Raw genomic sequence first — 25,319 nt, 5'->3', positions numbered from 1 at the left:
GTGTAATATTGTTACCAATTGTCGCGTGTCACGATTTCGGCCTTTCTGTCAGCGCCTTGGGACGCTCCTGTTCAGTAAGGCAGCTCACAGCAGACGACGGTTGGCGGCTTTTTTTTGTACGGTGTGCAGGGGAAAGGTCAAGGCCTTCTCCCTCTGACCGTAGCCGTGTCTTACGTCACGCTCTTGCTACGACACGTGACGTCGGCTTGAGTGCTGTGTGCTGCCGGTGGGAGCTTTGGGGTGCACTGGTCGGCCCCTCCCTTCCCTGTCCAAGGTTTGGCGTGAAAAGCGTTCACGCGCCTTGGCATGGGCGGGGTGTCGTGGGCGCTGACGATTGGTCACAGCCCCTGGCGACAGGAAGTGACCCCCAGAGAGCAGCGTCCCTCGAGGCAGTTCTGACCTGGGCTCGGAGGAGAGTAGAGCGTTGGTGTCAGAAAGGACGGCGGGAGGCCAGGCCATTGTGGGCAGTGTAGGCTGCGCCGTTTTACCCAAACCGAGCTTCGGATGGAAGGTGTCGGATTCCACGGGAGAGTTTCTGCCATTCCGGTTGTGGAGGGCAGCTGACCGTCGGGTCATAGCACAAGCCGTTTTGGGTGAGCGTAGTCTATTTCTCTGAGTTCCACTTTTTTCTAGTTTTTTGAGCCTTTAGTTCTAGGTTAGAATTTGTAATGGCCGGGTCGCGTCGCGTGTGGCACGCACCCGTTTTTGTTTTTTTTTTTGGTTTTGTTTTTGTTTTCATGTATGAATTTATGAGTTAGGGGCCGCTTGTCTAACGATAAAATTATGTATTTGTATGAGAGCAAGCGGTTTCTTGACCAGTTGGGCATAGTGTGTATGTGTATAAGGGTTGTTTTATAAACTGGGATATGTATTCGGAGTGCGTATGATTGACTGGATGGATTGTTTTTTTCTACAGGCTTACGTTTGTTTACTTCTACATGTATTACGTCTTCCTCCGTTTCCCACGTATGCTACATGTTCAACATATATGTGATCTCACTGGACGTTTTTGTGCTCATCATCTATATCATCGTCCGCTTTGGTGGGACTATCCCGTGATTGTGTCGACCCTGCGCCTTCATCGCCTCGTCGGCGCGTGAGCGCCGACCCTGCTGTGCCTGTGGCGGCCCAGCCATCGGGAGGAGCGCCTAGGGTGGAGGTCGACAACGGAGTCTCCGTGACCAGGTCTACCGGGACGAGAGCCGTGGGGTCAGCCGGACAGCTGGTCCAGAGGAAAGAGGGGGTGGTTTCCGCTGGTTAGCTACGAACACTGAGCGGACACTTGCCTGCGCTGTGTCGCAGTGCTGGCTTTGTTTTTCTTTGCTGTGTGTGTGCGTATTTTAATTGTAACCTCTTTGCGGGAGGTAGTCCCTGTGTTTTTTTATATTATTTACGAGTACTCGTGGGTTTTTTTTTTTGATCCGGTTTCTGTGGGTGTGTGTGTGGGTGTATGTGTATGCGTGTTTATACTTGTTATTAAAACTGCGTGCTTGTATCGTTTTTTTTCCCGTCTTTGTCGTGGTTTGTGTTTGTGCACGGGTTCGAGAGGTAAGTCGGAGACTGCCTCCGCCGAGTGTCTGTGCGTGTCTGGCCGGCTGTGTGAGCGGCTGTGCGCGTGCTTCTGGCGAGGCTGGGGGGTGGAACGCGACACCAATGATGTCATCAAGTAAGTAATGTCACAATAATGACACGTGTTGCAACACAATCTGCGTAACAGACGATGCTTCAAAACAAATCTATGTGTACAACACAACACCTCCATCAGGTGTCACAACTGTTGAGGTAACATCACCTATTAAGCACCAAATAGTTTTAATCCAGTAAATACAGACAGCATCTACCTGTGTGTCTGTCATCACATCACACGATGTATAACTTACCCACTCACTTCATCAACGATGACGTACAACGACCCTCCGCTCGCCGCCTGTGACAAGTAGTTGAAGGCCTTCTCCACGTCATTAACGTCATAAAGACGATAATGCAGGAGGTGAGGCTGACCGGGTGACACACCTGCTGACTGTTGTGTCTTTACTGTCTGCAGCAACAGGTGATACAACATGATGCACGCTGCACGACTCTCATCGCACGTACTGACAACGTAGACGTGGTGACCACACCGCAGCCACTGTATGGCCATCAGCAGCAGCACCACAGTTTTACCTGTACCGGGCGGTCCGGTGACAAAGAGTGTGGGAGGCGCCGTGTGTAGCAGGTGAACTTGCTCCGGGAAGAGTGTGATTACAGCAGTATAGCACTCTCCTGTCCACCACACGGCCTGACCCAGGGTCTTGACACTCACACGTGGAGGACATGTGCATGGCACAGTCACTGATGTCGCCGGACCGCAGAACCTACAACAAACAAATGTTGGAGACTTGAGTTCATCTTACTAATATATTGTGACATCAACTGCTGTGACGAATAATATATATATTGAGCGATTTACATTATTTACTACAAGTGGTTTGTTACATTCAGTAATAACTTTTTCTGTCTTGACGTACTAACGTACTTCTCTGATAAGAAACAAAAGCAAAAATTGAAAGTAGTTACTACATTCTGTCTCTCTCTCGATGTCACGAACGGTCTACTGTCTACTAACAGTTGTACATGTCGCGGTGAAGCATGAATTCTTCTCTCTAACTTTATTCTCTTCACCAGTAAATACTGTCACCTCCGCAATCTAACACAAACCTGGAAAAATAGTTTTTGTCAACTTTGTGAAAATAGTTTAGCTGAGTGAATAAACAAACTAACCTGACATTACTGTTACAAACTGTACAGAATCTTCATAAAATATTTACAGTAAAACCTCGATTTCACGTTTCTCAAGGGACCGCCATAACAAACGTTACATGGAGGAAACACTTTATTTACTTCAGATGACACCCAGACACGGAGACAGTGTGACAGACCCCGCATGTCACAATCCTGTGTAAACATATCACGATGTCAAAGTCCAACAGGTGAGCAGCAAGGTTGTGACCGTGTGTAGACAAGACTTGATGTCCCCGTGGGGAGGAACTCATCCAAGGTGGCCTGTCCTGTGAGTTGTGCTGGTGTTTTCATCACGTGTCCTGTGAGTTGTGCTGGTGTTTACATCACGTGTCCTGTGAGTTGTGCTGGTGTTTACATCACGTGTCCTGTGAGTTGTGCTGGTGTTTACTTCACGTGTCCTGTGAGTTGTGCTAGTGTTTACATCACGTGTCCTGTGAGTTGTGCTGGTGTTTACTTCACGTGTCCTGTGAGTTGTGCTATTGTTTACATCACGTATTCTGTGAGTTGTGCTAGTGTTTACATCACGTATTCTGTGAGTTGTGCTGGTGTTTACTGCATAACGTGTTCCGCACGGGGACTGTATCGCAGAGGCTGGTTTCAATGTTCAGTCAAGTTTGTCGGATGTTGTATTGTAGTACGGTGACATTTTCTTCCACGCATTTTCAGTTTTGTCAGGCAACAAAGTAATAATAGAAGCGAGTGTCGTCGACATTGTAGATATTTCTGTGTAGCCTTGTAAATAGTGCGGCAGGTCTCAGTCTCCCAGTGACAGACGATGTGTTGAGGAGGTGAAAGTATAAATACGATACACACACAGTCACAACTTCTGTCCTTCCCTACACACGCGGGTAGAAGCCAAATTGCCGCAAACAAGTCATTACATCCTATACCTGTGTCTCTATTACATCCTATACCTGTGTCTCTAACCATTACATCCTATACCTGTGTCTCTATTACATCCTATACCTGTGTCTCTATTACATCCTATACCTGTGTCTCTAGCCATTACATCCTATACCTGTGTCTCTAGCCATTACACCCTATACCTGTGTCTCTAGCCATTACATCCTATACCTGTGTCTCTAGCCATTACATCCTATACCTGTGTCTCTAGCCATTACATCCTATACCTGTATCTCTAGCCATTACATCCTATACCTGTGTCTCTAGCCATTACATCCTATACCTATGTCTCTAGCCACTACATCCTATACATGTGTCTCTAGCCACTACATCCTATACCTGTGTCTCTATAACATCCTATACATGTGTCTCTAGCCACTACATCCTATACCTGTGTCTCTATAACATCCTATACCTGTGTCTCTAGCCATTACAACCTGTACCTGTGTCTCTAGCCATTACATCCTATACCTGTGGCTATAAGAACTCAAAGAGTTTGCCAGGAGGATGCTGGCCTCAAGTGTGTCTCACATTCTCTGCTCTAGCGGCGGCCTGTCTGTCCACTCAGTGCACGTGTCCTTAGGGAGGCCGGACTTTGTCCTTTGTCCAGGACAGCGCAGGACGAGAACATTTAATTTTTGCATGTTTTTGGGCGGAGCTTTTTGATGTCTGCAGCAAACTATTTTTCTTTCTTAAGAGGAAATTTTCGATTTCTGAACATATTTGTTGCTATTGTACAATCTTAATTCTCTTCTTGTTGAGCATTATTGCCCTCATCGTCAAGCAACGTGTCGTCTTCCATGTCTCCTCCAACCATTTACATTTAAAACTCCCGAGGAAAATCAGTAATAGTCGTTGGCAAGATCATCACCACCGTCATCTTCGTTTGACAGTTTACTGGTATCTGGTGATGTCACGCAGACAGTAGCTGCCGTGTATTCTTCGTCGAACTTTTCAAGAAAATTTTTCATTTTCTCAATGAAAATACACTATCCAGGCATGTTTCAGTACACAAATAAGATAAATAAGACTTATGTTAGATCAACACATTGTAAACATTTCAACTCTCGGTTCCTGGTCTTGTGACTGCTTCGGTACAACAGACAGAGGTCTGTAACTAACTGTCCTATAAACAGAACACTGGGAGACAAGGGGTTAATGAGTGACTGTAATCAACAGTAAATATTTAAGGTGGTGAGACAGACACTCACCAGGTGGCGGAGACTAGTAGACAGACATCCTTGTATACTTGACTGTGTGACACTTGTTCAGTCTGTGTCTTGTGTCTTATAAACATGTTTGTTTACAGCGTACACAACAACAGCTACTTAATAAATAAACAACATAAACAACGGGTGAGTGGCTCAAAGCTCAAGAGTGTTTAGTGACGATGAAGGTGAGATGGAGGAGGTTGTGGGAGGATGTGATGACAGTAGACCTGACATCTTGTCATCTCAATATCAATGTAGTCTGCCTCTGACTGTCACCACACGTGCATTTGATATCAAATGTTATTTACACGTCAACACTCGTACAGTGTTAGTTTATGTTGTGATACTCATTGTACACAGTGTATCTTACCGTGCTACTAGTGTCCTGTACACGTGACGTGTCATGTGACTGTCAGGCCCAGAGACAGCCACACGTCGTGTCCACCATTCGCCGAGTTTCTTTAACACGTGAATTCTGACGTGCCACGGGGTCTTGGGGTAATACAACTGATCACAGCACAGACACACACCAGTGATGGCGGCGGGGTCTGTTAATCCCAGACATCGACACAGGTCCTGTAACAGAATCACTTCATCTGAAGAGAAATGAAGCAAACATTACAAAGATTTCAGCGGACATATTTACTATCAGAGACACACTTGATATCGTTAGTTTACAAAGAGTGACTAAATCCTAAAATGCTTTTTTCTTCCTTACAAAGTGTCAGGAGGGTGAATTGTGGTGATGTTTGAACGTGACTCGATAAGTTGTACAACACCTGTCTGAACGTGGTGAACCACTTATAAGTACATATTGTCAAGGGAGGGTTATGGAAACCTTTACACTGTGACTTTAGTGTCAGCGATCCTTTGAGAAACTGATGTTTATTAGGTCGAGAGTGCAATCCTCTGAAAGTAATGTTAATCCAAATGATGATTCTGATATTACGGGTATCGACCACTTAGTTGCGCTTTGCATCGATTTTGTTTATATCCTCATCATCATCAATCATCATGATCATCATCATCATGAAATGTCTAAATTAGAATCAAATTGAACACACAATATGAATCAGTAAGCGATGATAATAATCCTCACCTTAGTCAGCTCGGGGTCATTGTCGAGCACCTGTTGTAGCTGACTAACCGTCAAGTTAGGGAGTGCGATCGTCTTAGTGACACGTAGACCGGGAGCGACGTCCGAAGCCAGGTATGACACCGTGATCCCCGCCCTGTCCAGCTGTTTGATGGCCTCCTGAAGATTGTTTTTAATCTCTGTGTTAGTTTTCTCTGTTCTTTTCTTTTTCTTTTTCAATATGTTGAATTTTTTTACGTTGCCACCAAAAGCTTTCACTTTACAGATGACAAGACCGTACTGTCGATGAATAAGAATTACATCGATGTCCCCTGGTTTCCATTCCTGTCGCAGATCAGAGTGGTGTCTGACGGGTAGGGGAAGTCTTCTTGCCTCGTCAGCATAACGAGAGTCACGCAGGTAGTCGTCAAACAGGAGCTGACTCACTCCAACCAACACTTCACTCTTCTTTTCAAACATTCTCTCCAGACATAGAAGGACTCTTTGCATGGCTGCATCATGTCGGACATCACTGTCCTGAACTGCAGTTGTCGCCGTCTTGTTGGACTCATCTACCTGTGGAGATGACTGAAGGACGAGAACTTTCTGATCAGCAACAGACTCTTGTGTCGTCGGCACGCGGTTGACGTGTACAGGAGGCAGGAAGTAGACACTAGAGTCCAGATCAGGGAATGTCGCCTCAACCCACTGCTCCCAGAATTCCTCTTCCTCCTTTGCGCGGCTTTCCAACTGTTGTAAGATAAAGACATAAACAATAAATAGCAGCCTGCCTAAATGTTTGGGTACATTGATTTAAACAGAAGTGAATTGTATGAATGAAAATATTCGTATTCGCATTCTTTCTTATCTAGACCATATTATTTAAGATAAGTACAATTTGTTTTCACCAGACCTATTTTCAGATTTGCTTTACGTCTTTGCGTATTTATCTATGTAGTAGTGTTTCGGTTAATGGTGGATTGAAAGAAAGAAAATCAAATAAAATTGAGATCCAAACTACCATGATTTTTTTTTTACTCCTACCTGTGTGTGTGTTAAATGTCTGTATGAGTATGTATGCCTGCCCTTGTGAGGAAAAGACAAATTTCTGTCTTGGATATCCTCTATAGACAATAGTCTGATTTGATTTGATTTCAAAAAGCGCAAGAATGAATCACGTAAAGCTCACAAATAACGGTCTACATGACGAATTCATCTCCAGTCATGGCTTACATATTGATACAAAATATGCTGATCACATGCACGATTGAGTGCTAAACTGTCCCTCCACTCTAGAGTTTAAATAGTAAAACAATATTTACGTTTACAAATTACATAAAGATAGTATATAATTACAACTATAGTGAAGGGACGAACACCTCACTCGCTTCGTAGGCGGTTACTGGAAGACATCATCACATTTCTAGAGCAAACTAATCACAATGAGCTTTATGAATACTTGATACACAGATGTGCAGCAGTGGTTACATCATGCAAAAACACAATATTTGTCTGAAGATTTATGGTGTGGTTACACTGGAGTCTGATTGGATAGTATGGAGTATTGGTGACCTCGGATGAAATTGTCGTTTTTGATAAATAAATCTCAAACCAAAGTGTTTTTTACCTCTTCCCTTGATAACACTTGCATCAGTGGTATTTGTTCTTTTGTCGCCACATCTTTCCTGGAGTAAAATTATTATTTATTATTTTCAGTATTTTTCTAAATTAGGTTTTAGTAATATGTACAGTTACATATGCAATATGAGTTCCTGTTTAACGATCATCAGTTTTAAAATGTTAGCATTCGTTTTGATTTTCCAAACAATCGCCATCAACAGATTAAACTGTTGTTTATAGGGCGAGAGGCAACTCTTAGTATTATCATAGACACATCAGCAAAAAGGTTAGGGTGACCTGAGGTCATGGAAATATCAACGTGGGGTCAACGTAAGGGTAGCGTGGGTTTTAGGGATACAGAGCCTGGATGTGAAGAGCTCCATATAATAAATTAAAATAATAAATAAAGAATAAAATAAAATAAACAATAATAAATATGGGGTCTTTTCTATCATCCATAGCCGGAGTAATAGCTAAGCAAGGTAACTTAAATAAAAGAAAAATTTCAAGCCTTAAAAATACGCAACCTGTTAATGTAGCATCAATAAACACAAACCAATGTCAAAAAGATAAGATATAAAGAAATGAAGCTTAAAAAGGTAATAAACAATATAAACAGTAGATAAAACTAACAAGTCTAACAAATAAAATTAGCGAAATGCAGGGAATCTGCACACATTACATTTCACCACCACTGCAGACCTGACAGTTTCCTAGACACCAAGAATGCGAAACAACAACATGGAAATAAGGCAACAGCAACAGTAAACAGACTAATGACTTTCCTCTAACACTTTCCTTGACCCCTTCGCCTTTCCCACCCCTCCATCCTCCACTCCCCCATATTCCCAATATTCTCCTATATCCCAAGCCCCTCTCTTACAGTGTCACATCCCATGGTGGAAGCACTTTTGCTTTCCAAAAGAAGAATATTGGGAGAAACTGCAGCGTGGGTCCTGGTATCGGTACTTGTGACCTGCACGGGACAGTCACGAGTTGGTCACGACAATGAGACCATTCCTCCCGTCTTTAGTCTGCGGACGACAGGGGGCGCTACAAACACCTCATTGCCTAGTGCAGTGGTTCTCAAAGTGAGGTCCGCAGGCATAAGTCAGGTGGTCTGCGGCTGACAGTCGTCATATGTCAGCAAAGTGATGTTTAAAGTGATGCATTCCTCGCATTAACATTTTAATTACGAATAACGAGGTAGTTTTATGTCAACTTATTACTACACTACTGTCACAGAAGTACATTCAGTTTTGAATTGTAATGAAACAAATGCGGCAATTTAAATTCATAGTACAGACTGATTTTTAGGCCTTGGCAGTCCGCCATATTGTTTACTTAAGTAAAGTGGTCCGCGGTCCGAAATACTTTGAGAACCACTGGCCTAGTGTGTCTAAAATGTTATCTTTTCAAATAGTTAATTAGCTCTAAAACCTCCCATGATGTCTAATGCAAGAGTAATAATGTTTTTAATTTAAAAAACCAAAGTAAAAGGATACGTCAGATATTAATAGCGATGGATTGTAGAACAATAACAGATAATAAGTACTACACAGTACAGACTGCGAATGTATTTAAAGGAGTGGTTCTTAACCTTTTTGAGGTACCGAACCCACAAGTTTCATATGGACATTCACCGAACCCTTCTTTAGTGTCATCACTAATTGCCGGTGTGTCTTGACCTCCGTGGCGGAGGCTCCGCCGAACCCCTAAGACCGACTCAACAAACCCTTAGGGTTCGATCGAACCCAGGTTAAGAACCACTGATTTAAAGTGATTTCCAGTCATCTCACCTTTGTTTACATTTGAAAACCAGGAAGACGATGACTAACGACACAGGAATGAACACGAGTACAGCGATGGCTACAGTCAGAACTACGGCAGGTACATCTGAAAGTACAGAACACAATTCGTCTTCAGTGTTATAAACTCTGTGTATCAAGCTCTAAGGCAATAGAATGATAGACTGTGATCATCAACCTGTTTACTTACAAGCTACTTGTTTACTTTTATAACATTCGTGTTCAGCCAGTAGAGGCGCTTTACTAGGAAACAACAAATGTGAGGGTGGCCACAATGTAGGTGTATCTACCTGGTATCAGGATAAAGTCACAGGACTTAAAGCCGTCCATGCTAGAGCCTGTCACGTGACAAGCGTATGTACCGGTGTGGTCACGTGACGCTCGCAATACTCTGATGACGAGGTGATCTGTGACAAGGTTGCTGACCTCGTACCCCGGGGCTGTGGTGCACTTCAGCTGGTCCTCTAGCCAGGTGCAGGTGACAATGTCGACACCTGTAGACACACTTGTGTTAGTCATGCAGCCTGCAGTGCTTCAGTCAAACTAGTCTACTAGTCATTAGCTTTTTCACCTTTTTTGTTGCTGTCGTTTTGGTTAATTTCTGTAATTTCTAACACTTATGACCATTATTTCTATTGTTTACAATTAATATTATTAATAGTAATTCTTGATGGGACTGCTTAAAAGGCTGTGATGTTATATTTTTTCTTACATCATTCCCTTACATCATTGCGCCCTATGTAACTGACTCTTCTGCCTACCTGTAGAATACAGCATGTGATATAGCTCTATGAGCATGAACTTCATTATTATCATCATCATCGTCAAGATTTGCCTCCTGCTGTAAACATTACCTTTACTTTCATCGCCACCGAGGCGGACCAGTGAAAAATTGTTTTTTGTGGCATTGACATCAACGTTGAATGTGCAGGTGAGTGATGCAGGTTTCGTCTCTTTGATACTTGAAATGTTACAGAAGGAGGTCACTGAAATTACAACAGATAATAAAATGCCCATAACACACAGACAGCGTGAATACAATTAATATGGACACTGTAATAAATTGGTAACAGAGTCATTTTGACTGCAACAGATGTAATATTACACTGGAGGCTACTTTTTCAATTTGATTGAGTTCGGATCCATCCAGTAAAGACGCGTTCTTTGAAACAACAAGACAAACAACAATGTACCCGTATATCTACCTGGCTTTGGGTTAAATTCACAGGACTGGAACCCGTTGGCTTTAGAGCCATTCACGTGACAAGCGTATGTGCCGGTGTGGTCACGTGACGCCCGCGGTACTCTGATGACGAGGTGATCTGTGACAAGGTTGTTGACCTCGTACCCCGGGGCTGTGGTGCACTTCAGCTGGTCCTTTAGCCAGGTGCAGGTGACAATGTCGACACCTGTAGACAAATACGTCAATCATACAACCTTTCTCGTTCAAACCACGATGATACTGGTATTTGTCAGCCTAAGGTCACCATTCCGTAAACAGGAAAGGTCAGTGTAAAAATCTGTGGGGGAAGCGATTACAGAACTGAGTGTCGCTTTCTTTCACATAAATTGTTGGCTGTAGCTCAGGTTGAAATTAAACAAACAGGTATTGTGACTATATTTCACACAGCTTCCCACAATGAGAGGGGAGAGAACTCAAAGTAGTAAAAGCTGCAATATTTGACGGACTGTGTGGAAGAAAGTTTTAGGTTTTCAATAAAATTAAACAACCTGCCTCCCTCGACTCCAGATATACATGTAGAGAGAAAGACATGAGTTGCCCGTTATGTTAGATGCTGCTCTATTTAAAGATGCAGGTTGGTAACGGAATTTACTGTAATTAGCTGTAAACTTTGTCATGAGCAGTTCGTGTCATTGTGTTTTAACCCTTCATGACACCTGCCTCTACTGTTTTCGACCAAACAACTACTGGTGATGAAGTGTTGAGCTCTCTGTAGTAGAGTGGGTCTTACACACCTACTGAGTCAGTTGTGCTGGAACCGTCACGATTCGCAGACAGACTCACAGCGGAGAATGTGAACAGCCTTGAACAGACCTCTGTTACAACCTCCCTCCTCCAGAACCCAGTGCGAAGACAATGATTCTTAATCAACACGAAAAAGTAGGAGAGACAGACGGAGAGAGGCGTACAGACGAGGTTCAGATGATCACAAATAAAGGTCTACCTACTGCTGAACCATTGTCTTTGTTTCAGAGTTCTACCTACTTACCTTTATTGTCAGCGCCTCCGATACGGACCAGTGAGAAATTATTTTTTGTTACATTGACATCAACGTTGAATGTACAGGTGAGTGATGCAGGTTGTGTCTCTACAACACTTGAAATGTTACAGAAGGAGGTCACTGCAATTACAACAAAAAGTTGCATGTCATGTTTGTCACATGTAACTGAAACTCTATCGTAAGTACTCAAAAAAAATCAGGGGGAAAAGCTAAAGGTGATAATTATTATATTTTTGTTAATCACACCATAATTTGTCGAGAAAACTGGAAGTGACGAAAAGATGTATTTTTTGAAAGCTGAATTCGAAGAGGAAAGATTCCATCCTCGATTACAGAAAAATAACTCCCTAAGTATTGTTGCTGTATGTGTTCTCCTTCATCTTCAGATAGTTTAGTCCATATTTATGATCATTTCCATGACAACAAAGCCAGTGAATTCACTTTGTTCATAGATGTGTTTATACAGATCCCTGCTTTTTTTCAAACGTGCTTCGGCTTCATCTTTGACTGCTATAAAAAGTTTAAACTGTCACGGTTGTATTCTAACATCATCCGTTTGATTTCCCGGACACAAACTTGCTTCTTGATCATGAAAACCTGAGTGATTTTTATGTTTCTAAGACATACACAGATTTGGTGAGTTGAACCACTCACTGTTACAAGTACTACTGACACACAACTAAGTTCTCCTGTGTAGCGGGTATTTATCTCCCTGCTAGTGGCAGGTGACAAGGTGGTGCTTGAAGTCTGATATCTTGACAATTAAGCATAATTATGTACTCATTTTGGGAATTATCATTTCAATGAATATATAACTCGATTGTAAGAAAACAAATGTTTTTCTCTGGTTAGTCTTTTAGCAAACAATATTTGGGCAAATTTTACTGAACTACAGGAAGCAAACTCTGTGTTCACCGACTGTTTACCTGTTATCAAAGTGAGAGAGCAGTTCTCATAGCGGACAGGTGAACTACTTGTATAGTGACAGCTGTAGGATCCTTCTTGATCCTCCTGTGCAGTAGGGATCTCGACAGTCAGGTGGTTTGTCACAGTCTGATCGAACTCGTAGCCGCGAATCTTATTACAGGACCAAAGGTCTCCCGTCTTCTTGCAGGATATTACAGTACCTGTACATTCAATATACAAAATGTTTAGTAAAATAAAATTAAAGAAGCTAAAAAAAGAATAAGTACAAATTCTTGCATACAACACATAAGGAACCATTCTTTAAAAAACTTTGATTTGTAATAATAGAACATATGTGCAGCACATCACACTGTGACTAGAAGCAGTTTGAAAGAATATTTTTTTTTAATCTCAATCTTACTTTAAAACCTTTCACGAAAACGAACAAATTTTTTTTTAAATGAAGGTATTTTTGTTTTATTGATTTTAGTTCATCAACAATCATAAGAAAGAAAATTCACAGTTAAATCATTTAATATATTTTGTAATTAACTCAACATTAGTGACATGAAAACAATAAACAATACAGCAAGAGTTCAAAGACCGATGCAGTACCTGACTCTCTACGGCTGGACTGATGGTAAACACTAAAGTCTGCTGTGTTCTTGCTGAGATCCTCTGGGAAGTAACATGTTAGTGACGTTCGTGAGTTCAGTGGAACTGAAGGAACGTCACACATCGTCTTCCCCTCTGAAACACATTATCTCCCCTGAAACCACTGACATTATGAAAATGAAAACTAAAATAAAAATTTATCAAGTGCATTGCCTTCGTGTACCCTCTTGGTGTCACCCTTATCATGGACTATGACAGTGTCCTGTCACGAGACAACAATGTCAGCGTGTAGTGCCAACGTGTTGTCTTAGTGACGTCACGGTATGACGTACAGCAGTAGTCACGTCACCGTGTTGTCTTGAAATGTACTTGTGAGAGAGTGTTGTTATTATTAAAAACAAAGCATGAAGAGATTCGTCTACACCTCTCACTACACTAAACATTTGCAGGATTTTCAATAAGACTGTTTGTTATCAGCAGGTGGTGAGCTGCTAACATCTTACCTAGCTTTATCTTCAGTTCACAGGGTTTAATGTCTTTTGGATTCATGTTGGAAAGCTTGCATTCATATCCTCCAATGTGTTTTGCAGAAACTCGTGGGATCTCCAAGGTGATTTCGTGAGATATCATTCTGTTAAACTTGTATCCTCTCTGGACGTCACAGTCCATTTTTCCCGACAGCCACCAGCACTCCAAAATATCGTTTTCATTTGAAGCTGAAGGCAAATTCATAATTGTTGCATATTTGGACACAACACAGAATGAAAAATAAAAAGTGGATCACTTCCATATTATCATAAAGTTATCCAAGGCATTTACCCTTTTACTAAAAAAAAAGACAAAAAAAAACAACAAAAAAAACAAAAAACAAAAAAAAACCGAAAAATAAATCCTACATTGCAGCACATTCTTTAAACATGCTAAAAACACAGCAGCAAAAACACTTATCATCACTACACCTGTATATTGTGCGTCTTTATAGAAAGAGACAGTCATGGTCCTCCTCGTCTGATTGACATTCTCAGGGAAGTGACACGTGACTGACGTATTGGCCAATGGTTCCACTGAAGGAATGTCACACGTTACAGTTTTACCTATAACATCAAAATACACGAGACAATTGACATTAGCAATTAATTTTGTAATAACAGTGGTTAAGAAAACTCTTCTTTCTTTTTGAAAGAATGAAAATTATTGTTTTTTTTTTGTTTGTTTTTTTGTTAAAAAAGTATGTGACGAGTACAAGGTTGTGTAGCCAGCCTCGCTAAAACTTCTGACTCTGATATTACTACTACTACTACTACGACGACGATGACGATGATGATGATGAGGAGGAGGAGGAGTAGGAGGATTCAATCGATCGTCACATCATCAATCATTATTAATATTATCATCGACCACCTTATTGTCCTGGTCGTATCTGAACTTACTTTTGGCTCACAAAGTCTCACACAGTAGACCTCTAGGTTCTAGAAGTTTGTTTCCTCACACTAAACACTCCAACCAATCACAGTGCGCCAACACCTTAGGATGATGTCCAGTGTAGTGAGTTGTTGTGTAGCGTTTTATGAATGAGTCGATGCTCCATAGACATTGCTTTTTTTTTTCCAAAATCGTATTCATGTTTTATGGTAAGTTTGTATAGTTGGAGACAGTGTAAATAAAATTAAAATAAAAAATTCATCGATATTTATATGTTGAAGTCAAACTTCCGGTTTCAAGTATTTATTTAGCCGTTCACGTTTACGATTTCAGGATTGTTTATGATTTTTTTAGTGGATTTGACAAAATCCTAACGGATCGTAAAGCACAGTTGTTTAGGTGAATTATTTATGCTACAACAGCCAATTATCTACAAATATACAGTGGCAACAACACTTGCCACCTAGTTTTTCCATCTATAATTTGTAAAACTATAAAAATTTACCTTGAAGGTAGGATTGTCATTTTGACATTTTGCGTTTGTGTCCGTGTGTGCAATCCTGTGGCCGTAGTTTCACGGTAGTAAGTTTATATACGACCAGGACAATAAGGTGCTCATCAATCATTATCATTAATCAATCATCATCGATCATAAATAATAACGATCAATAATCATAATCAATTATTATCATTAACAACCTATAATATTTAATGTTCATAATCATAATCATTATCAACAACAATCATTAAAAATCAATTTTTATTATCATCATCGTCATCAATTATCATCCGTAATTTCTACCACACAATTATAAACCTGTTTGGCCATGCACGGTGAGCATGAGATGAAGAGCGAGGATGCAGACAACAACTGTGACCACAGAACGTGCAGCTCGCGCCATCAAGTGAGTGACGCTCATTGTGCTACCGCCCTCGACTGACCGCGTGTACGTCACCTCGTCAGACCCCTACACACACACTGACATAAACGTCACATCGTCATATTGATGCACTAGCGCTGACATGCACAGTGATGTCATTTTCAGTTGATTGCTGACACTAGTTGTTTTGTAAACAAGACCCAGTGTATAAACAGTATACAATAGATGGTAGCACGACCTGAATAAATAAGACTAAGTGTGTAGACCGTGTGATATTGATGTTGACACTAGATGTGGTGTAAACAGAGACACGGACCTCGTGTTGTTATTCACTTTTAATGACAGTCAGTGTGTTCCACAATGTACTGTTGTAGTCTGTGTCAGGATAACACACAAGGAGCCAAATCATTCACAAGTCATTGCAAAAGCGACAGTGTCAGCTGACCAATAAACAACGAGCTTTGGTGACAAATTAACACATATAACCTGACTGTGTACTACCTGTAACACTCCCTCCTTTCACACAATAGCAGTAGTAAACTTATCCACTTGGCACTTTTCTTCCCCCCACACACACACATCTACAGACCTAAGCAAGCGTGACTGTGGAGTGATAAGCAAGAAAGGTTTTAAGGTAAAGAGAAAAAAATCGAAATATAGACAGCTATATCGCAGTATTAAACAAATCATTCAGCCATAGCTTTACATACCTTTACAAACTATCATCATTCTGTAGTTGTAGCAATAAAGACGTGTATCCACTATTGAATTTTTATTTGTTCACACTTTTCTCCTACGGGCACAGTCTACTGTAGTTGACAAATATACTTTTCCACACAACCTAGTCCACAGATGTTTTACACACTACCTCAGCTCACTTCACCTATATAGTCCTACAATGCAGTTCACAAATCTGATGAAAGATCTGTAACTGTACAACTTTGAAGGATGATAGTTCCAAGCGCCCGAGCAGACAAATAAAAAGTAAAATCTGCCTTTCCTTGGCCATTCCTGCTAATGTAATCTGTCATAAGGGAAATAAAGTTCTCGCTGCCTTTCTTCACTAACCTACCCAACATAGGTCCTTTTAATCTTTCTCTTTTTTTTTTCTTCTTATTCTGCGACAGTTATCAAATAACATCTCTCAGTTGCTTAGTAAAAAGTAGAAAACTGGTTTTCTACACTTCATTAGTCCATTGCTGCTCACCTGATCAGACTGGTCACAATCTGTGACATATTTATTGCTACCCTTTGCATCTAACACCTCGGCTAGCATTTTCAATAGTTCTCTTCCTAAAACCGCCCCCGATGCTTTCTAACGACTACATGGGACGTGTCACTCGTGTTATCTTCGTACTTTGTCTATGTTACAATTTTTTTTCTTTCTTTCCACGGTGCCTGCATGTCTGACATCTTACAGATACACATTAACAAACAGACTTGTATTTACCGGCAATATTACTAGTAAGAGCACCTTGAGTAATGGGTAGTGTACTTACCCTCTAGTGTAGACACGTGACCTGACTGCCTATTCCGTGGTGGGGATTGATGACAACTCCGATCATGAATAAAATAAGTTTGTATAATCACATAACACACTGATATTTCATGTTATCGTCATCATCATGATCGTCTACATCATGTCTGTAGTCAACTGTTCAGCACCAGACCCTGATACCACAGTCGGGGGAGAAACTCACTCAGGTGTCTTTCCTCCATGCGTCTCTCTTTCTCAAAAACCTCCCCTGTGTCTGGTAATTGTGACATGCGCAGTACACTCATGGTCGTCACGTGATCACAGTCTTTGCGATGGTATTTTTTAGTTTCAGGTTACTTACCCGTATTGTGATACCATCAGTCAGGTGTGGCGTTTTCTCGTAAAAGAAAGACAGACACCTGGTGAGCTTTGACAGTCGAGCAGACACAGTATATACATGGTTATGTCACAGTCTGCTAGTGTACACTGTCACTTTGTACACAAGACAGTCACGTGTTAGGTTATAGATTGATGTAAGTGTTTCAACTAATGGGTCAGAATGTAAATCACGATGTTTGAAAGTCTTACAAAAAATGGCAGAAATCTCAAATGTACAGAAGTAAATTTAAGATGTACTCGAATGTACCTTATTAATGTGACCCTATGCACAAATGTGATGTTACAGTATTTGTGATTTACTAATAAATCTCTATGTATACCTCCATGTACTGTTAATGATCTCACAGCACATTTCAACACAAAATGTTGTACAACACTTGCTGTGGCGAGGTCAGAAAGCAGAAACGATGCGAAGATATTACAGCAACATTGGGTAGGTAGGGTGTGGATGAGAGTAGAAATTAAAAAATATAATAAACAAATAGTGAGCAGCAGTTGTGACAACAATAGTAGCAACTTTCGTTAAAGGTTTACAACATAAGCTTGATGACTTTAGTGATGACAATAGTAACTACTGACATACATCATTACTCCATGTTAAATCTACCGTGATGACAACTCTACAGTAAAATTTTATTATCATAGAGCAGTACAAGCCAGCATAGTAATTTCTCGTGTACTTGTAGCAATACACGGCTTTTTTTTATACATATATGCCTAGAGCACAGAATATCAAGTTTATATCTGTATGTACACAGCCAGTAAAGTAACAAGAAGTCATTCAAGTACCGATAAGGCAGCACACATACACCTCTCTACTTAATCCAGTACCTGAGTACCTCCCCATCTTTTGTGGTGTCACATGACCTCCCTTCACCCCACATAGCTAAGGACATAGTTGTTACAGTGTTTAGCCAAGCATGGAGCGCTTTACTCAAGATCACCTTACTAGGATTAAGGAACATCTTGCTTCACAATCTGTAGTTAACATATTAGGAATGTGGAATGTAGGACAAACTCTAGTCAAGTTGAAGACGACTTACATGAGGTTACGTTACTAGGAATGTGACGTGCCTCTAGTAATGCTGGTCTTTCTGTACATTATGTATTGCATGGGAATATTAGAATACCCCGTTACAACATACCTATAACATGCAAAGTATAAAATACAACAAGCACAATATTGTATTCGCGAAAAGTATTTAATAAAGGTCCATGAGTAAATTTCACCCACTGTCAGTGCATTTTATTTATTAGTGCCTTTCACATGCAACATTAACTCGAAGAAAAGTAGCTTCACCGACATTTTCTGCAATCAACGCCCATAAAGGCGACATCTTTACTCACAGCTACACCTTAAAGTAAAAACTGAAACTACCATTTGAACAAGTAGCGGCTTCACGCGATACCCAGTGGAGCATCACACTCACACCCCGGGTGAGATTTCATAGACCCAAAGTAAGTACATCTGCCAGATCACGTGGCTGACGTCGTTACCAGGATGAGTAGACCCAGCATGATGGATGTGATTTCACAAGTACGATGTCTTTACATTCGGTAACCTCTAGGTGAAGGGTGAAGGACAGAGTAAGCATGATGTTGACACGCTCTGATCTCGTCACCTTCATCTCATTCATTATATCATGCCGGTCAGCTACACGACAGGTCTCTGTCTATCTTACATCTCAACTGAGTGGATGGTGGGCGGGCCGGTCAGAGACCCTTGTCCAGGTCTGCTATGGAGACATCCCCGAGATGACTAAACTAACCTATTGAACAGTTTGGCATTGTCTCTGTTGTTTGGAACGACATGTTATTTAATCTTTACCTGTAATCAGGTCAAGGCCTTGGGTTATTTTGCCTGTCACTACTAACTGTATGCAGCCCTTTATAGTGTTTAAACGATGTTCAGTTCACCGCCATAACGAGGCTTCACAGCTCACAAGGTTGACATCGAGGTTTTGATCAGCGAGGACTCTCAAGGTCGATGACAGCAAGCTTCACTTTCTTCCTGATTTTCCCTTCACTGAGACTTTAAGGGGGGAAAAACTCAGCTACAAGACCTGGGATGGGAATTGTTGATAGTTGTATAGGTATCTCACCTACTGATCCAAGTAAGTATACGACTTTAGTGATGCTTGCAAATCTTACTATATCAACATTTATCATGTTTGTTAGGATGTTGCTGTTACTAATAAAATTAAATCATTAAGTGACAGTTACCCACAAAATTTTTGGGAAACCGAAAACTTCTGTACCTGTTATGGGCACTGATGATGTTGTATGCACCCAGGATCACTCGCGCGATTCTATTAAAAAGCACAAAACATTTCCTATAGGATGTCCAAACACAAAGATATAATTTCTGGCCCCAAGACAAATATTCAAACACACACACACGCTATTCAAAGTCCTAAGTGTCTTGGCCGTGTAAATAGCACACAGCAAAAATAAGTCAGCAAGTGAGCACACAAATGGTAAATACATTAGATAAGGATGTAACTATTTAATATAAAAGCTTTCATTCATTTAGTTAAAAATCCGTCGAGCTCCTTACAGCCTCCTTAGATACGATGTGTAGAAAATTTCAAACACCACACAGTCTCTCTACACAGCAGTTATTAAGAGTTAGAGAAAATAACCACATATGTGCGCCAAGCATGACACATTTATTAAAAATATATCACAAATCAAGTAAGTTTCACACACTGTTCACACAGTCGTGTTCTCAGTCACTTTCACTTCTCTTATCTTACTACTCTCTTCTTGTCTTCTCTCCCTACTCTGCCTCTCTGTCTATTTTCTTTACGATTTCTTCTAAAACAAACTAAGCCTTCTGTAGAGTTTAGGTCATTACTCAAACTTTGTAAAAGCTTTGTTGTTTGGCTGCTTCTCTGTTTGCAAGAAGTAAACAACAAACTCACAACCTGAGAAGGAGGCAGTCTATTTTATCGGGTTTTCCCGAAACCAAAACAGTAAACAGCTTTGTGTTCTTGTTTGTCTCCCTTTACTTACTGAAGAAGCTCTGGACGAAAGCATCGTTGAGTTTTCAAATGACCAATAATTGTAGAACAAACCATAATAAACTATTCTGAAATAATCTTCATTGCGAGGTTACAATGTTAAATGTCATAATACCGTAGGCTAGTCACTTTTTCATTAGTGCCATCCCGGTGGTGCTGGACCTGCTCGGATGCAATGATCTACACCACAGCACCATGTGGTATTTTCTGTTGATTTCCAGTAAATAATAGTAACATTTGATGCTTTAGGTAAACAACATAAACATCAAAAGTTACGTTTCAAATTATATTATTTCAAGTACAAAAACTGATAAAAATAAAAAGGACAACTTAAAACATTAAAAAGAATAAAACTTCTAACAATAAAAAATCGGAATATAAGTACAGCCCAGAGAAACTAAACACGCCAATAAAAAGTAAATAACCTGATAAACTTGACTTCACATTTGAACTGTAGCTGGCATGATGACATATCACTGAGTTTTCACAAACGACAGCCGGAAAAGTCTTCACTGGAGACAGTTGACATCTTTGGTATCACAATGCATGGAAAACAATCAGATTCTGTTCATGTTTATTTTGGTCACACATAAATCCAGAAAATACATAGGAAAAAGTAGTCAGCACCAAAGACATGTTACAATTGTAGTACCCTGTCACGACGCCGCCGGTGCCTATCGTTTCTCGTTCTCTCCAACTCACCAGCGGGTCGGACAATTGCGCGTTCTAATTGAAGAATGACTCGCCTGTACGAGTCTGTCTGTTTAATGAGCAAAATTACCAACCAAAAAAAAAATAGATCCTAACTACAAAAGCAAAACGGTCTCTAACACCACAGTTTATCCTTAAATCTCCACTTCTACAAAGTACAACGAACACCTCACACGCTATAAACTCACTGTCTTGACACATACGTTCACGTCTCCCTTTCCGCTCTCTACTTTCTTTCTTTCCACTCGCTATTCGTTCTTCCTCTTCTATCTACTCTCTAACTCCTCTTCTTCTAAAAATGTCTCTCAGTCCTTCCTTCCATTCCTTCTCAACGTTCTCCCCTTAACCTCAACTTCTTTCTTTTTACGTCACTCTACGTCATTTTCACTTCCATTTAAAACGTCCATCATTCGCACGTTCATACACCTCGCCGGATCTAGCACTCTAACAAGCATTTACATTCTCCCCCCTTCATTGAAAAAAATTTCCTAATTTTTTTCGTGTCCGTTAAGTAGTTACATGACAAACATCTATATATTCCCAATGTTGAATGTTCAGTAGTCACTTTTTCTTGATTTTACATAATAACAATTATCTTTTTCTCATACACGCCCTTTTGAAATCACAGTCATAAAGCTTGTATTCTACCTTATAGATCATGTAAAGATTAGTGATAGATTCTTTTTTTCTGTTCTTGAATACTCTCACATTTTTTCTTCTTGTCTTCCTCCGATACAATACTGCATTATCCTAATTCTTTGAAAGTTGTCACATATGTCCTCTGCAAAATGGTCGTCTCCTTCTGGCTTTTCCCAATCTTCTTGATTTTTTAAGGTACTGATGACCTCAAATCTTTGTCAACGATGCAGCGTCTGTTCTCTTTTCCGGCTACTTCACCTCACATCTGATGTCTCGGTCAGATACACTTTGTAGTCTTTCTTTGCTTCGTAATGATGTCGGTTCCTTTTTATCTGTCAATCGTTCCACCGCCCTGTTAGTCTCACCATGCCGCCCAATCTCCTTGCCAGATATTTCTGTTTTGTTACAGGTTCTCAAGTTCTGTTCTTCATGCTGTTCTTCACGCTCCTTGAAGAATTTGATTTCTTCCGAAGCTTTCTGTAGGTCATTTAAGACTTTCTTATAACCTATTCCAAGTTCACGAACCTTTTCTGCAAAACTCACAAACTGTTACCCACTGTTGTCTACAACAATCATCTCGTTTCTTTCGCCAAAACCTCTGTCCATCTTTAAAGCCCGATAATTCTTTGTCCCGGTCTCTGAGTTCTCTCTGCAGTCTGCATTCATCCACTTCAGATTTTCTTTAAAGTTCTGTAAACATTGTCCGCAAACTCTCTATTTCATCACTCATGTCGTTATTTTACGGTTCGTGCTTCATGAACTCTTGAGGAAGTCGATTCTCTCTGTATATGTCGGGCTGTTGTGTTTGTGTGACACATTTTGAGCCTTGGTTCTCTCAGATTCTACATGCACAACGAGTAGCTTACTCTTCTAACATTTTCAATGATAGGTCAACAATGGTGGCTTTTTATCACTCAACACGTGAGGGGCCCAGTATAGAATGGATGGTCTAACTTGGACTCTCGCCAACGGGAAGATCTCTCGCCGTTCCCCAAATGTTTTATACATGTCTGGCGTTTATTTAAATACTCATGTGGCCACCAAATTGCCGCGAATGCTAGATGTTTGCTCCTGTATCTCGCAAAACTTGGACGGACTTCCCTTTCACTTCTCCTTAGGAAAAGATGTAGCTGTGTCCCAACTCGTTAGGAGACGAGGAGGAACATAAGACGGCGAGATTCGGTTTGCCTCCTCCGCTTGTCCAGCTGCTGCGGCGGTTATGAGTGTTTCGCGACGAGTTATTAAGCACACTTCGCGGGCTAGATGGCCATACCCACGAAGAAAATAACACTGGATGCGTTCAGACGGAGGAGGGGAACGGTTGGAATTGTCTAGGTGATTGTTTCGTTGGCATACGAAGGGTGTGAGGAGGTATCGGGGCATAGTGGACGACTTAGTGTAGGGCGAGATATGGTTGGTGTTAGGGCATTCTAGGGTATGATTGAGGAAGTGGGTTGCCTGGATGATGATACGTAGCGTTAGCAGCTAGCGTTTTTCAAGGTCGCCGAGCCAAGATCTTGTCTTGGGTGGGCTTGTCTACTTTTCACACAGTCTATCATCTTTCAAGGGCTAGGAGCTCTTTCTCTCAAAAACCGCCAGGTCTCTTGAAACGCTTTGAATTAACTGCTCACGCAAAAAGAAGATCTCGTAATCCGTTGTATGACTTTTCGACATTAGAAAGTTCCACATCGGTCAGCTTATACTTATTAATCTTGTCGAGAAGGATATCATAGACTCTCCCATTTGGGTCTGAATGCTTCTTAGTCGTTTCACGATATCCTTCCTCTGTGCACTGGAATTTAGTCAGTAGTTTCTGTTTTTTATTTTCGTTATTCAACAAGATCAACCACAAAGAGCATGGTAAAGTTTAAGAGATTCTCCCTGAAGAATGGCTGAAAGGTGGAGAGGCCATAAAATCCTTTGGCCATCGGAGGCGTTTAGCGTGTGATTCGAATCGATATAAAAATGAGTCTAATGTCGTCGAGTTCTTCCTTAAAAAAGTGGAAGTTTTGGGGTTAGTCCTTGGAAATTTCGACCTCACGGCCGGGTTCCCTGTCGTTGTGAATTATCCTTTCGCTGTTTTCCAACCGTAGCTTTCTTAATTCAAATTCTCTTCTTTCTCTTTCGGTTTCTCTCTTGCTTTCTGTAGTCTCTCTTCTCTCTCTGCTTTCTCTTTCTCTAGTCTCTCTTCTCTCTCTGCTTTCTCTTTCTCTCGTCTCTCTTCTCTCTCTGCTTTCTGTAGTCTCTCTTCTCTCTCTGCTTTCTGTAGTCTCTCTTCTCTCTCTGCTTTCTCTTTCTCTAGTCTCTCTTCTCTCTGCTTTCTCTTTCTCTAGTTCTCTCTTCTCTCCTCTGCTTTCTGTAGTCTCTCTTCTCTCTCTGCATTCTCTTTCTCTAGTCTCTCTCTCTCTGCTTTCTCTTTCTCTAGTCTCTCTTCTCTCTCTGCTTTCTGTAGTCTCTCTTCTCTCTCTGCTTTCTCTTTCTCTAGTTCTTCTTCTCTCTGCTTTCTCTTTTTCTAGTCTCTCTTCTCTCTCTGCTTTCTCTTTCTCTGCTGCTCGTGCTAAGCGTCGCTCATGTCTCTCTATACACTTATATATATCAATTTGGTTCAAAGCCTCACCTGTCTAGTCCTATTGTTTTTCCTTCCTCCTTATAGGTTGCAACATCTATCACCATTTCTTCTTGAGCAGCCATTTTCCTTCTATTCTGCAAATCTCTATAAAACAAATCTGACGACTTCTTCACGACGAAGACAGACCCGCAACAGGCGAATCACGTCGGGGTCACCAAATTGTCACGACACCGCCGGTGCTTCTCGTCTTTCGCTCTCTCCAACTCACCAGCGGGTCGGACAATTGCGCGTTCTTTCGTTCCAATTAAAGAATGACTCGCCTGTACGAGTCTGTCTGTTTATTGAACAAAATTACCAACCAAAAAAAAAATAGATCCTAACTATAAAAGCAAAACGGTCTCTAACGCCACAGTTTTTCCCTCAATCTCCACTTCTACAAAGTACAACGAACACCTCACTCACTATAAACTCACTGTCTTGGCAGTCGTTTCTCCTTTCACATTAGTACATTCGATCTCTGATTAGCAAATCGCATTGTCTTGGCACATGCGTTCACGTCTCCCTTTCCGCTCTCTAACTTTCTTCTTCTTCCACTCGCTAACGTTCTTCCTCTTCTATCTACTCTCTAACGTCCTCTTCTTCTCTCTATTCTCCAGCGTCCTTCTTCTTCTAGAAATGTCCTCTAACGTCCTTCTGCTTCCATATCCCTTCTCAACGATCCTCCCGCTTACCTCACTATTTCTTTTTGACGTCACTATACGTCATTTTTCACGTTCTATTTAGAGAACGTCCATCATTCGCACGCTTTCATCTACACACGCGCCCAGTCCTAGCACTCTGACTAGATCCATGACACAGACTGACACACGTATGTCCTGACACATTATCACACACGCACGCACGCACGCACGCACGCACGCACGCACGCACGCACGCACGCACACCTCTGTAACAAACAAACTTGTTGACACTTGTTGTTGTATAAACAGAGACACGGACCTCGTGATGTAAAAACTGTAATGACGTCATGTCTATT

The 25,319-nt window shown here is 41.1% G+C and overlaps 1 protein-coding gene across 2 annotated transcripts in view; it reads right to left on the bottom strand.

Annotated features, from left to right (window-relative positions):
- Nucleotides 1–2,109, bottom strand: part of LOC112568091 — a 3,563-nt gene extending 1,454 nt beyond the window's left edge. The window contains exon 1 of one of the 2 annotated variants that reach the window (XM_025245190.1): nt 1,881–2,109. In XM_025245190.1, coding sequence (XP_025100975.1) covers nt 1,881–2,062 — 182 coding nt within the window. In that variant the 5' untranslated portion in view covers nt 2,063–2,109. The remainder of the gene's footprint in view (nt 1–1,880) is intronic. The other variant, XM_025245191.1, reaches the window with a different exon arrangement.
- Between the last annotated feature and the right edge of the window lie 23,210 nt (nt 2,110–25,319).

Source organism: Pomacea canaliculata, linkage group LG7, assembly GCF_003073045.1.
Source record: "Pomacea canaliculata isolate SZHN2017 linkage group LG7, ASM307304v1, whole genome shotgun sequence".
Lineage (NCBI taxonomy): Eukaryota > Metazoa > Mollusca > Gastropoda > Architaenioglossa > Ampullariidae > Pomacea > Pomacea canaliculata.
This window is presented reverse-complemented; position numbering and strand designations above follow the sequence as displayed.